Below are 14,563 nucleotides of genomic sequence, written 5' to 3' on the forward strand. Positions count from 1 at the left end.
GAGCAGCATCCGCCGAGGCGGATGATACCTGCGCGACGAACGGTTGGGAAGTGTGGAACGATGACATAGGCAAAGCGCGCGTGAAGGCCGGTTGGAGCGGAGGTCCGGCTTGGCGGGCGGCCGAGTGGTATAGCGGTAACATTGACGAGGGAGGAAGCATATGCAGAGGAAGGGAGAAGGGATGGAGACACGGGGTCTAGATGTAGTTTCAGGTGGCTTGGGGTGTCAGAATTCTGCATGGCGGAGCTTCGGATTCCCGCAAAGCCCCCCTAGTTTGCTTCCGATTGTGGGAAAACGAACAACCAAACTGGTTCACGGATAGATGCGGGACGACATTGGATGCCAAAGTGCGTCCGGACCGCTCGATCTAGATGAGTGCGGGTGGTTTGAGGGTCCGCTTTGAAGATGCCCTAAAACTGCCAAGAAAATCTGATGTGACAAGATAATTAATTCGAGAGAGGAGACTTTGATGACTCCACAAAAAACCATGCGCGTGCTAAGTGAAAACATAATTTACAACCTAGAACTAATTAATGAGAAAACTTAGCAACAAGAAGCTAAACACATGTGCTTTGCAAAGTCTAGTTGGTAAGCTCAACACACACACATGGGAGAAGACCATAACGTCCATCAGTGTTTCTATATTATTACCGAGCAGAGTGTCTTACGAGGCGAACATCATCGATTTGCCTCGGTTAGTGTTCATGGTCTCGCATAACTACAAATTAGTATATTTTTGACAGTGAACTTGTATGTAAAACTGGAGTGAGACTGTGAGAGTACGATACTGTAAAGAAATCTTTGCGAGAATGAACCAAACCAGGAGTGAGACTGTGGGACGTTGCCAGGATGAGCTCGCCGCCGCGGACGGACAAGCTGCGCCGCGCCGGGTTCCAGCCGGTGTCCCTCCCCGGGAGCTAGCCAGGGTCGTCTCAGGTACGCACTGGAGCCGACAGCCGAGCCTCAACAGCTGGAGCGCGCGAGCCAGAGGGAGGCACTGGCGCGCACGCGAGGTGTTCGTGAAAATGTCTAACAGCTATTTGGTCTCGGCCGTCGTCGCCCCGCCTGGAGGTCCGGCCCCACGCTTCAGAAAGAGCTTCACAGTCCGTTAAGCAAGTCATCACTGCTTACGGCGGGCCGGTGTCTTTTTTGGCGAAAACTGCAAAGTCGACCCCAATTGTGGTGGTTTATTATTGCAGTGTCAAACTTCTGTATGTTGGTCGTATCTTCGCAGTGTTTCGGTACCTAACTGCACTGATGATCTTCTCTTGAGCTCTAACAAGCTTGTGAATTGATTTTCCAGGCGTTGATGATTGCTGCTATTCCTAACATCATCGGTTGGCTTGCCATCTCCTTGGCAAAGGTACGATGGTACCTTTTTTCCGAAGCTTAGTTTCACCATTTGCTGCTTCTGAACCTGACGCTTGTCGGCGTTTGTTTTACAGGACACTACGTTTCTGTATATGGGGCGGTTTCTTGAAGGATTTGGTGTTGGTATCATATCCTACATGGTTAGTTTAAGAACACTCTGTGTTTACTTATTTTTGCCATGGAAGATCTATGCACACATCTATCTGGTTAAGTTGTTCAGAGAAAAGAAAGAAAAAGATCAACAGGATGTCAGTATTGTGGCTTGTTGGAACAAAGTAGACCATCCCATTGTGAAGTTTATTTGTTGTCAAAAGAATCTTGGACTAGTTAAAATACGTGGTCTTGATCTGTGAGTTATGTGATAACAGGTGCCTGTATACATAGCAGAGATTTCTCCTCGGAACAAGAGGGGCGCTCTGGGCTCTGTGAACCCGGTAGGCCTATCCTCCCATGCATCTTGTCTTCTTGTCAAGCAAAGACCTAATAGCTTGTGCAATTGTTCATTCTGCAGTTGTCTGTAACAACGGGGATGATGTTGGCCTATGTGCTAGGCATGTTTGTTTCTTGGAGGATGCTTGCGTTGATAGGTACATGACTAAGTGCCGACTCGTTACTGAACTTTGCTGTTTTCACTTAACCTCTGATATTTAAGTTCACAAATATGACTAGGCAAATATTTCTGTTTAAGCTTTTGAAGGAAAAGTTGCCGTGTTAGTAATCTATATGCTGATTTCGCTAGTACTTTATGAGCTTAAGCGAATGTGTATGCTTTTAGTTTCTGCACCCTGACTATTTCTGATTCAAATCTCTGGTTATCATTCTTCTAGGAACCTTGCCATGCACAATATTGATACCTGGCATGTTCTTCATTCCAGAATCTCCAAGATGGCTGGTTTGTATACGCAAGTGTATACAAAGTGCCGCATCATTCTGAAATTTCCATTAACCACTCTTGTGCATCAATCTCTAGGCAAAGATGAACAAGATGGATGATTTCGAAGCCTCTCTACAAGTTTTGAGAGGATCTGAGACCGACATCACCTCAGAAGTGAATGATATAAAGGCAAGCACCTTCCTTTTTCGTTCTTCTAGTCTGACCAACTACAAATCTATCTATGTGACGTACTTTCAGCTTAGTCACCAATGTTCGCTTGCTTTAATATTCTGCAAATTACGCAGATAGCGGTAGCATCAGCAAACAAAAGGACGGCAATCCGTTTCCAAGAGTTAAACCAAAAGAAATTCCGCATGCCCCTGACAGTAACTTCCTTGATTTGCTGGTTTATTTCATACCAAAATTCACATTGCATTTTGTAATCATGATTGTGGTACAACCTGGCAGCTAGGAATTGGTCTGCTTGTACTGCAACAGCTAAGTGGGATCAGCGCTATACTGTCTTATGCAGGCAGCATCTTCAAAGCTGCAGGCAAGTTGTACAATTTGGTCATTAAATTTCCTTCAGTGCAATATTGTAGTGTTATATTTAACATGAGAAGCTCTTCAGGTCTTACAAACAGCAACTTGGCCGCATGTGGACTTGGAGCTATTATGGTGTGCAACTTCATATAGATCATTTCTTGTTTCTTAGTAGTTCACATTAAGCTGCTGACATCATTTATCATCAGGTTCTTGCCACTGGAATTACAACCTGGTTACTAGACAGAGCTGGCAGACGGATCCTACTTATTGTAACTTCCTCCTCTCTGTGAAACCAGATTGTTACTTGTCTCTAACTATAATTTAGCTCTCGCTTCAACTTCCAGATCTCTTCTGCCGGGATGACTCTAAGCCTTCTTGCGGTTGCCGTCATATTTTTTCTCAAGGTATTTTCAGGTTTCTTTACTATATGGTTCCAAAGAACTAGCCGTGGACAGAGGTGCGTGGAAGTTAGCTATCCATGTGCCAGAACCATGAGTTTGTTTTGAGATCTTATGGGTTTCAGCTGTAGCCTACCTCAACTTGTTTGGGACTAAAGGCTTTGTTATTGTTATTGTTGTTCTTGTTTAGTATACGGATATACCAACACCCTTATAATAGTCTATTACGTGGATGGGGATTTTTTTTTTATTGGTGATATTATCGCAGGGCCTCTTGTGCTGAATGACCTTCTTATATTACCATGATTAATTTGTTCCAGGACAACGTTCCACAAGATTCTGACATGTATTACATATTAAGCATGGTCTCCTTGCTGGCTATTGTGGTATGTCCATCCACCAACTAGATTGTTTGGTCTGAAAATTTACATCGCAGATCCACGAGCTCTGCCCGAAATACTAACCTGACACTTGTGCAGGCTTGTGTAATCACCTTCTCCTTCGGTATGGGCGCCATTCCATGGGTCATAATGTCCGAGGTATAGTGAATCTTCACACTGTATACCAGCACCATAGCTCATAAGTAATGTGGTTTAGGCATGTCACTGGAGCATTCACATAACCATATTGCTGGACTTTTTATGTGTTTGTAGATCCTGCCGGTTAGCATCAAGAGCCTGGCGGGAAGCTTCGCGACGCTCGCCAACTGGCTGACCTCCTTTGGGATAACAATGACAGCAAACTTGCTGCTCAGCTGGAGTGCTGGAGGTTCACACTCTTCCCTCTTCCCTCAAGTAGAATTATGGACCCACGGCACGGACCTGACGGAGATCATTTCTGTTCGTTTACGATCTCGGCAGGTACCTTTGTGTGCTACACGCTCGTGAGCGCGTTCACGCTCGTGTTCATCGTCCTCTGGGTGCCGGAGACCAAGGGAAGAACTCTAGAGGAGATACAATGGTCGTTCCGGTGAGCTTGGTAGTTCCCGTCGAATGTATGTCGGAATTATTCTTCAAGTCGGGCATCGTCTTCTTTTTACTAGTCTGATTGCTCGATGGAGGCCAATCATACAACGGTTATTGTGTGTATACAAGTATATTCCTGTACAGCATTGTTTCAGATGACTTTGTATGGAGGGGACATGTCATTGTCCTGCTCTGTTATCTTCTATGGGTTCCGTGCTGGTGCAGCTGGTCGTCAGCTCCCACTGTGATACCCCGCGAGAGAGAAAATGAAGAAAAACTTCCACTGTGATTGTCGTGCTCTGTTCTCAAGCTTTTGCTACTAGCTCAAAGTGTTCGTGAACGTCGTGAATATTTGTGCCATTGTGACATACACCTTATCTGCAAAGGGGAAATTGCCCTGATATCCTCTGCTTGATTATTTTTTTTTGTCCGGCTTGTGTGTTTAAAACTTGACTGTACTTCCGCGTCCTTTTGATTGTTGAAGCTGCAAATCAGATTCCTTTGATAGTACTCGTGTGAAAACAAAGGCGTTTTTGCTGGGAGATGCCCAAACCATATGGAGGAAGTAATCTCTTGGGAGAAAATATAAATGGATCCATCGGCGACCCCAGGGGCCGTCGGCAATGAAAATCTTAGGATGAAACTGTCGTGACCTTAAAAAGTCTGACAGTTCGTGCGCATTTGGAAGTCCAGAAACACAAGGGGGGCGGGGAGCATTATTTTCTTATCACAGACACACCTTCACAATAGGCCGGCTGAATGTCTTAGGCGAAGGTTAGGGATGGACCATAAGGAAGTTGTTCAGAGTGATGGCAAAAGTGGGGCCTTGTTATTGTTCTAGAAAAAAGAAGTGGCAATCTCCCTACGACACGAAACGGACAATTATATCCATGTGTTTGTGGGGAGTGGGCAGGATAATATATATGGAGGCTCAGAGGCATGTATGGGGGTACTAAATGAGGAACAAACATTTGACTTGGCAACGAAATGGAGGAACAAACATTTGACTTGGCAACGGATTAGAGAATTACATGATGTTTGTGATATGCCATGGATGCTTTTTTCGATCTTGATGATATTATGTATTCTTTGGGGGAAATCCACATCCAGAATAGTACATGCAGGAGTTTAGATATCTGATTCAGGAATGTAATCTGACGGACTTTGGTTACTCAAGAGAACAGTTTACTTGACACCGGGGTAAGGTCCGGGAACGGCTTGATCGGGCTCTTATCAGTGTACCCTCTATCAGTGTATGTCAGGGCCACGACCCCGCCTGACAGGAGTTACGGAACTGAAGAAGGAGCGAGCCACACTGAAGAGAAGACAGCGATCTCAAGTTCAGAAGAAGGACGGTCCAGATCTCGCGGTAACGATTCAAGACAGCATGGACGGTCCAGATCCGCAGGAGAGCAAGTTACCCCTGTTCCTCGTCAAGCTGCTGTCATTCTTGGGTTTTAACCCTCTGTAACACTCTGGTGAAAAACTTGTAATATAAGCCCGTCGCACCGGCGAGGAGGAAAGGAAGATAGATATCTCATTCGCATCTCTCTAGTCTAGACTTAGGGTTCGTCATTACTTGTACCCAGACTCCTCCCCAATTCGGGGTCTCTACCAGTAAAACTCCCCTGATCCGAGACAATTTCGTCCAAATTCGTAGCTCTGGTTCGATTGATCATTACCAGGGTCTCACAAGGGTATCAGAGCGCCGGCTGAATTCCTCGGCGGCTACTCGACGGCGGCGAATCGGGCTGAGGAGAGCAGGAGGTTGGGATCTCTCGTAAAATCCCTCCCGTCCCTCCCAGTTCGCGGCGGCAGTGTGGGTGGCGGCGACGCGGCGGCGGTGACATTCGGGTACAGATCTCCGAGTTCGATCCGGTTGCTGAGAAACATTTTCTCGGCGGTAAAATCCCGGGATCTGACGGGATCCGTGTACCAGGGAGTTGGATCAGTCTAGCGTGCAGCAGACAGGACCAATTCCAGTCGCAGAGCCTACTCGGTTGACATGGCGGACACAAGAGCAAAAGTACAGATCACAGTTGATCGAGTGGAAAAGGAAGTTGCAGATCTCAGGACAGAGTTATCCGATCTGCAAGATCTGAAACAAGAAGTGATGCAAATGAAAGCAGAGATGGTCACTATGTCGAAGGTGGAACAAAAGTTAGCAGAGATGAATGAGGGCATTCAACAGACACTTCAAAAGATTCTTCAAAATTTGTCCACCAACAAGTGCAGTGAAGCAGCAACTCCAGCACAATCAACCCCAGTAGGTACTCGCAATTCGGTTCCTGTTGTACAATCTCCCATAGTTATACCTGAAACGGCCAAGGCAGTGGGTCAGATACCTGCTAAAACAGAAATTCAGAGTCCAGGAGTTACTACTCAGGGAGTTAGTTCCCAAGCACCTTTGTTTACTGACAGTACAAAGTGTACTATTGAATCTGCACAGCAGACACAGTATAGAGTATCTATGGATAATCCGAGTTCTCCATTGCAGCAACACACCTTGGGTTTTACAGGAAACACAGGATATTTTGCTCCTGTAATTGCTCCACTATATCATCCTCCACAGACTTATAACCCAATTACAGGACAATTCTTCAGTTGCCCTGATCCTACTGCTGTACCAGTCTCATCAAACCCTCAAGCAGTATATCAAGTTGGGGCTCAACTGCATGAAACTCAGAGAAACCAGTTTGCAACTCAATTGGGGGGACCTTCTTATTTTGCAGAGGCAACATTAAAAGGACCCAGACTTGAAATTCCTTTGTTCAGTGGAGAGGATCCAATTGGGTGGTTAATATCTTGTGAAAAATTCTTTGATATGACTGGAACACCATATGAACAATGGGTAAATTTGGCAACTGGTCATTTCCAAGGAAGAGCAGCAAATTGGCTTAAAAATATCTGTGTTCCATGGCAAATGGTAACTTGGCAACAATTCTGCAATATGGTGGCAGACAGATTTTCTGAAGCCACAGTACATGAAGCTGTGGAAATGTTGAAAAATATCCAGCAAACCAGTTCTGTAGCAAACTACATTGACAGTTTTGAAAATTGTGTGGCACTGGTTAAAAGAGACCATCCATTTCTACAAGAAAATTTTCTTCTCAGTTGTTTTATTGGAGGTCTGAGAGCTGATATAAAACATGAAGTGTGTGGACAGAGACCCAAAGGAATTATTGAAGCCTACTGGTTTGCCAAAAATTATGAGAGAGCAGCCAATGCAAGGAAAACTCTCCAATACAGTCAGTTTAGAACTAGAAGCCCTTCAACCAACACCTTCAGGAACACACTTCCACCTGTCCAAATCCCAGGGAACAATTCTGACAAGGCAAAACAAATAACCAACAGAGACACAAGGAACTGTTGGTATTGCAGGGAACCTTGGTCAAGACAACACAAATGTAAGATTGGTAATACTATACACATCTTACAAGAAGAAGCAGAAGAGCAACTGCCTCCAGAAGTGGAAGAAGAGATATCACCTGAACAACTTTTTCATACTGCTCCTAATACTCCTGAACCTATACCTGGTGCAAAAGTCATGCAAATCTCATCTAATGTTGTGGAGGGAAGTACTGGACCTAGTACTTTTTCTGTGATAATTAACATTGCTGGCAGAAGAGCTGTGGCACTAGTAGACAGTGGATCTTCAGATACTTTCATGAGCAATCAGTTTGCTGTAGAGAGCAATTGTAATCAGAAAGCAGCTCCTCCCAGAAGTGTGGCAGTAGCTGGTGGAGGAAAACTGATTTCTGAAAGTTATGTGCCTGAAATGCAATACAAGATCCAAAATCACACTTTTCAATCAGGATTCAAAGTACTTCCTCTTGTCAGTTATGATATTATTCTGGGAGCAGATTGGATTTATCAGCATAGTCCCATTTACATGGATCTGATCAAAAGACTACTCATAGTAACAAAGCAAGGAAAATCCATAGTATTGAAGGATCATACTCATGTTGAAGATCATACCATGCTCTCAGCTGTACAATTGCAAAGGATGCTCCAAAAGGACATAATGGGTTTTGTTTTCCATATACAAGCAATCAGTCCTGAAGAAACAATAGTACCACCAGTACCAGAATTTGTTAAAGGGGTACTGCAGGAATATAAGGAGATATTCACTGAAAAGGAAGGTCTTCCTCCATCAAGAGAATGTGATCACAGGATTGAACTGAAGCCTGGAGCAGAACCTCCTAACTTAAGACCTTACAGAGTGCCACACTATCAAAAAGCAGCAATGGAGGAAATAATCGTAGAACTGATTAAAAAGGGAGAGATTCAACCCAGTGTTAGTCCTTACTCTTCTCCTGCTATTATGATCAGAAAAAGAGATGGAAGCTGGAGATTATGCATTGACTTCAGAGAGCTTAACTTGTTAACAATTAAAAACAAGTTCCCAATGTCTGTCATAGAAGACTTACTAGATGAATTATATGGAGCAAAAATCTTCAGTAAGCTGGATCTGAGATCAGGATATCATCAGATCAGAATGGCCAAAGAAGATATTCCAAAAACAGCTTTCAAGACTCATATGGGACATTATGAATATATTGTTATGCCTTTTGGACTTTCATGCGCGCCAGCTACATTCCAAAATTTCATGAACATCCTGTTTGGGAAACACAAGGGATTCATCTTGGTGTTCTTCGATGATATTCTGGTTTTCAGTAAAACAATAGAAGAACACATTGAGCACTTGAAGATTACTTTTCAAATCCTAAAGGAAAATAATCTTTCAGTCAAAATGTCAAAGTGTCAGTTTGCTACACCCAAAATTGCCTATCTGGGCCATATCATCTCTGCAGAGGGAGTAGCTACAGACCCTACAAAAATCACAGCTATTCTCCACTGGCCAACTCCTACTACAGTAACAAAGCTAAGAGGATTTCTGGGTTTGACTGGGTACTATAGGAGATTTGTGAAAGATTATGGAAAAATCTGCCGGCCTTTACATGACCTTTTGAAGAAAGATGCCTTTCAATGGGGTACAGCTCAAGACACTGCTTTTCAAACCCTGAAAACGGTGATGACCACTTGTCCTGTGCTCACATTACCAGATTTTCAGCATCCTTTCACCATTGAAGCTGATGCTTGTGGAACAGGCATTGGGGCAGTCTTAATGCAGAGGAGCAAACCCATAGCATTTTTCAGTCAGAGCTTGGGTCCTAAAGCAGCAGCACAGTCAGTCTATGAAAAGGAGGCCATGGCACTTCTGGAAAGCTTAAAAAAGTGGAGACATTACATTTTAGGCAACAAGTTGATCATTAAAACAGACCAACAAAGTCTAAAATATATGGCAACTCAGAGACTGACAGAAGGGATTCAACACAAACTCCTGGTCAAATTACTGGAATTTGATTATGTCATTGAAAATAAAAAGGGAAAGGAAAATGTGGTAGCAGATGCCTTATCCAGAAGAGATGTCAAAGAACAAGGAAGTTGTAATAGCATGACACAAGTTGTTCCAGATTGGGTGGAAGACATTAAACTCAGCTATTTGGGAGATGCTGACAGCTCAGCCTTGCTACAGAAAGTAGCTGCAGATGTTTCTTCCACACCACAATATTCTCTTCAAGATGGATTATTGAAATACAAAACAAGATATTATGTGGGTACTGCAAATGGATTCAAGCAACAGCTACTGAACATTTTCCACTCTTCAGCTCTTGGTGGTCACTCAGGGGTCAAAGCCACATATCACAGATTAAAAAGGAACTTTTATTGGCCCCACATGAGAAAAACCATAGAAGAATTTGTGAGCCAATGCCCAGTGTGTCAAGTGACCAAAATAGAACATATCCACCCACCTGGTCTGTTAGATCCAATTGAAGTAGCTCCTATGGCTTGGGCTCATATATCCATGGATTTTATTGAAGCTCTGCCAAAAGCTCAGGGAAAGGAAGTGATTCTAGTGGTTGTAGACAGACTAACAAAGTATGCTCACTTCATTCCTCTTTCACACCCATACAATGTGCAGTCAGTCTTCCAAGCACTAATGGATAAGGTCATCAAATTACATGGCATCCCTATGGTCATTATCTCTGATAGAGATAGAATATTCACAAGTAAGTTATACAAGGAGCTGTTTCATGCTTTGGGAGTGGAACTAAGATTCAGCACAACAGATCACCCTCAAACAGACGGACAAACAGAGCGAGTGAATCAATGTCTCGAAGCTTATTTGAGAGGGATGGTTTTCCAGGAACCAAAACAGTGGATTAACTGGTTGCCATTGGCCGAACTATGGTACAATACTTCTTATCATACATCCTTGAAGTGTACTCCATTTGAAGCTTTATATGGCTATAAACCTCCACAAATTGGTGAATTCTCTATTCCAAACAATCTATCGACTGAAGCTCAGGTTACACTGGAAAGCAGAGAACAAATGGTGCAAAAACTCAAGGAAAACCTCTTGCAAGCTCAAAACAGAATCAAGTTCTATGCTGACATGAAAAGGTCAGAAAGAAATTTTGAAGTGGGTGACATGGTGTATCTAAAAGTCCAACCATACAGACAGAATGCTTTTGGCCTAAGAGGATCTCTCAAACTGAGATCCAAATTCTATGGACCTTTCAAAGTGCTACAAAAGGTGGGGAATGTATCATACAAACTCCACCTTCCAGACGAGGCTGATATTCATCCGGTGTTTCATGTCAGCCAATTGAAGAAGCATATTGGACATCGTGCGGTTCCTTTGCCCCATGTTCCTCTGGTCACTCCGGAAGGATATGTTAAGACCTACCCAGTAGCGGTCCTCGACAGGCGCATCATACAATGAAACAAGCAACCGGTCGGCCAATGTTTGGTTCAGTGGGAGAGTTTAGCTCCAGACGATGCTACATGGGAAGATGCTACTTTTCTTAACAACCATTTTCCAGGTCATCGGCTTTTTCACCTTGAGGACAAGGCGATTCTCAAGAGGGCGGCATTGTCAGGGCCACGACCCCGCCTGACAGGAGTTACGGAAGTGAAGAAGGAGCGAGCCACACTGAAGAGAAGACAGCGATCTCAAGTTCAGAAGAAGGATGGTCCAGATCTCGCGGTAACGATTCAAGACAGCATGGACGGTCCAGATCCGCAGGAGAGCAAGTTACCCCTGTTCCTCGTCAAGCTGCTGTCATTCTTGGGTTTTAACCCTCTGTAACACTCTGGTGAAAAACTTGTAATATAAGCCCGTCGCACCGGCGAGGAGGAAAGGAAGATAGATATCTCATTCGCATCTCTCTAGTCTAGACTTAGGGTTCGTCATTACTTGTACCCAGACTCCTCCCCAATTCGGGGTCTCTACCAGTAAAACTCCCCTGATCCGAGACAATTTCGTCCAAATTCGTAGCTCTGGTTCGATTGATCATTACCAGGGTCTCACAGTGTACCCCTATATCAGTGTACCCTCTATCATCGCCATCCATTCTAGCATTAAAATTCGTGCAAAAAAACTTCTCTTTTCTGTTTCTCCCAAATAAAAGAACATTTGAACTTGAAACTTTGCGGACCAACATCACACAAGTACTACGATGTGTAGAAATGTTTTCGGATTTTTTAGGGTAATGTCCGGAAACAGCTTGACTGGCCTCTTAGGAATGATGGTTGGAAGGAAAGTTCTGGTTGTACCCGTATATCAGTGTACCCTCTATCCTCACCGTCCATTCTTGCATTAAAATTCATACAATAAGACTTCTCTTTTCTGTTTCTCCAAAATAAAAGAATATTTGCTCTAAAAAAATAAAAGAATATTTGAACTCGAAACTTTGCGGATCAACATCACACAAGTACTACCATGTGCAGAAACGTTTTCAGATTTTTGGGCACAACATAAATTTTTAAAAATGATACAATTCGTTTGAATTTTGACAAATTTATGTTTCATAAAAAAATCAGAAACATTATATACAATGAGTGACACTTGTGTATAGGACATGAAGTTTCTGCTCGCGAGCTCATATGCACCCTCATGAACAGTAATTTTTTTAATGTAAATAATTTTTTTAATGGAACCTTTTGGAATGAAACATTGACAAATTCTGAACATGCGTGCAAATCTTCATGAAGAAACAACATTCCAAAAATGATTTCCTGAGAAAAAAAATTCATGCTCCAAAATTCTGTTTCTTGAAGCATCAATTTTGGTTTTTTAGGAAGAATTTTGGATTATGTGTTCTTCAAGAAAATTTGCACACATGTTGACAATTCGTCAATGTTTACTCCCCACAAAAAATCAGATTTTTTTCAAATGTTTTTTTACTATTCATAAGGGTGCATATGAGCTTGCGAGCAGAGGGGGTACATTCATTGTGTATAGTTGATCTGCAAAGTTTCAAGGTCAAATTTTCTCCTGTTTGGAAGAAACAAAAAAGAGGAATATCTATATAAAAGGATAGCATGAATCATGATGCAAACTGAATGGTTTAGATGGAGGGTACACTCATATGGGGGTACAAAATCCACACTCTTGGAAGGGATGTCAAATTTGTTGATGCCATGCTAGAAAACCTAGAGTACAGTCGGTCAGATCACGGAGCAACTTTGATGCATTGGGATGAAGGCCGACAGTTTGATTATAGTGAACCAACGGTGTTGTAATTCATAGCTCAATGGTTATGTGAGGCTCAGTTCAGGGAAGTGGTGGAGACTGCGTCAGATTCTGCAGCGCCTGCTCATGATCTAGCGGGAAAACTTGCTGCTATCCACCAAAGTCTTATCACTGGGATAAAAATGTCCTACAAGGAAAGAGGAAAAAGGTTACATAATGCTCAGAGAAAGTAACATGAGATGCGCTGACGGATGAAAACCTGGCTAGCTACGCAAAATAGTTAATGATAGAAATATAAGTTTATTGAGCAAGAACTGTACTATGCACAAGGAGTAGAGTGGATTGGCTCAAGTTTGAAGACCGATACACATCTTTTCTTCAGTGTTCTGCTAGTGCGAGGAGGGCATGCAACAAAAAAACCCTCTAAAGGATGATTAGGGATTCATTGGCAATGTACTGTTGGAAATATGCCCTAGAGGCAATAATAAAAGTGTTATTATTATATTTCTTTGTTCATGATAATAGTCTTTTATTCATGCTATAACTGTATTATCCGGAAATCGTAATACACGTGTGAATACATAGACCACAATATGTCCCTAGTGAGCCTCTAGTTGACTAGCTCGTTGTGATCAACAGATAGTCATGGTTTCCTGGCTATGGACATTGGATGTCGTTGATAACGGGATCACATCATTAGGAGAATGATGTGATGGACAAGACCCAATTCTAAGCCTAGCACAAAGATCGTGTAGTTCGTATGCTAAAGCTTTTCTAATGTCAAGTATCTTTTCCTTAGACCATGAGATTGTGCAACTCCTGGATACCGTAGGAATGCTTTGGGTGTACCAAACGTCACAACGTAACTGGGTGGCTATAAAGGTGCATTACAGGTATCTCCGAAAGTGTCTGTTGGGTTGGCACGAATCGAGACTGGGATTTGTCACTCCGTGTAAACGGAGAGGTATCTCTCGGCCCACTCGGTAGGACATCATCATAATGTGCACAATGTGACCAAGGGGTTGATCACGGGATGATGTGTTACGGTACGAGTAAAGAGACTTGCCGGTAACGAGATTGAACAAGGTATTGGATACCGACGATCGAATCTCGGGCAAGTAACATACCGATAGACAAAGGGAATTGAATACGGGATTGATTAAGTCCTTGACATCGTGGTTCATCCGATGAGATCATCGTGGAACATGTGGGAGCCAACATGGGTATCCAGATCCCGCTGTTGGTTATTGACCGGAGAACGTCTCGGTCATGTCTGCATGTCTCCCGAACCCGTAGGGTCTACACACTTAAGGTTCGATGACGCTAGGGTTATAAAGGAAGCTTGTATGTGGTTACCGAATGTTGTTCGGAGTCCCGGATTAGATCCCGGACATCACGAGGAGTTCCGGAATGGTCCGGAGGTAAAGATTTATATATGGGAAGTCCTGTTTTGGTCACCGGAAAAGTTTCGGGCGATATCGGTATTGTACCGGGACCACCGGGAGGGTCCCGGGGGTCCACCAAGTGGGGCCACCTGCCCCAGAAGGTTGTGTGGGCCAAGTGTGGGAGGGGACCAGCCCCTAGGAGGGCTGGTGCGCCCCCCACAAGGGTGCAAGGCGCAAGGGAGAGTGGGAGGGGGCAAACCCTAGTCCAGATGGGCCTTAAGGCCCATATTGGTGTGCCTCCCTCTCCTCTCCCCCCTTGGCCGCCTCCCCTTTGCCATCTAGGGCTGGCCGCACCCCTTGGGGGTGGGAAACCCTAAAGGGGGCGCAGCCCCCCCTTTCCCCTATATATAGATGAGGTTTGGGGCTGCCATACACATGAGTTCTCTCCCTCTTGGTGCAGCCCTACCTCTCTCCCTACTCCT

At 43.8% G+C, this 14,563-nt stretch overlaps 1 protein-coding gene across 2 annotated transcripts in view; it reads left to right on the top strand.

The window, feature by feature from the left end:
• The window catches only part of LOC119304080 (sugar transporter ERD6-like 4), a 9,967-nt gene extending 5,412 nt beyond the window's left edge, over positions 1 to 4,555 (top strand). The window contains exons 3-17 of one of the 2 annotated variants that reach the window (XM_037581242.1): positions 1,304 to 1,363; positions 1,446 to 1,511; positions 1,740 to 1,805; positions 1,883 to 1,958; positions 2,247 to 2,263; positions 2,342 to 2,434; positions 2,551 to 2,631; positions 2,714 to 2,798; positions 2,877 to 2,923; positions 2,998 to 3,060; positions 3,136 to 3,195; positions 3,510 to 3,575; positions 3,669 to 3,728; positions 3,843 to 3,957; positions 4,050 to 4,555. In XM_037581242.1, coding sequence (XP_037437139.1) covers positions 1,304 to 1,363; positions 1,446 to 1,511; positions 1,740 to 1,805; positions 1,883 to 1,958; positions 2,247 to 2,263; positions 2,342 to 2,434; positions 2,551 to 2,631; positions 2,714 to 2,798; positions 2,877 to 2,923; positions 2,998 to 3,060; positions 3,136 to 3,195; positions 3,510 to 3,575; positions 3,669 to 3,728; positions 3,843 to 3,957; positions 4,050 to 4,162 — 1,068 coding nt within the window. In that variant the 3' untranslated portion in view covers positions 4,163 to 4,555. Of the gene's footprint in view, positions 1 to 1,303; positions 1,364 to 1,445; positions 1,512 to 1,739; positions 1,806 to 1,882; positions 1,959 to 2,198; positions 2,264 to 2,341; positions 2,435 to 2,550; positions 2,632 to 2,713; positions 2,799 to 2,876; positions 2,924 to 2,997; positions 3,061 to 3,135; positions 3,196 to 3,509; positions 3,576 to 3,668; positions 3,729 to 3,842; positions 3,958 to 4,049 lie in introns of both variants that reach the window. The other variant, XM_037581241.1, reaches the window with a different exon arrangement.
• Positions 4,556 to 14,563: the final 10,008 nt, after the last annotated feature.

Source organism: Triticum dicoccoides, chromosome 5A (genome assembly GCF_002162155.2).
Source record: "Triticum dicoccoides isolate Atlit2015 ecotype Zavitan chromosome 5A, WEW_v2.0, whole genome shotgun sequence".
Taxonomy (NCBI): domain Eukaryota; kingdom Viridiplantae; phylum Streptophyta; class Magnoliopsida; order Poales; family Poaceae; genus Triticum; species Triticum dicoccoides.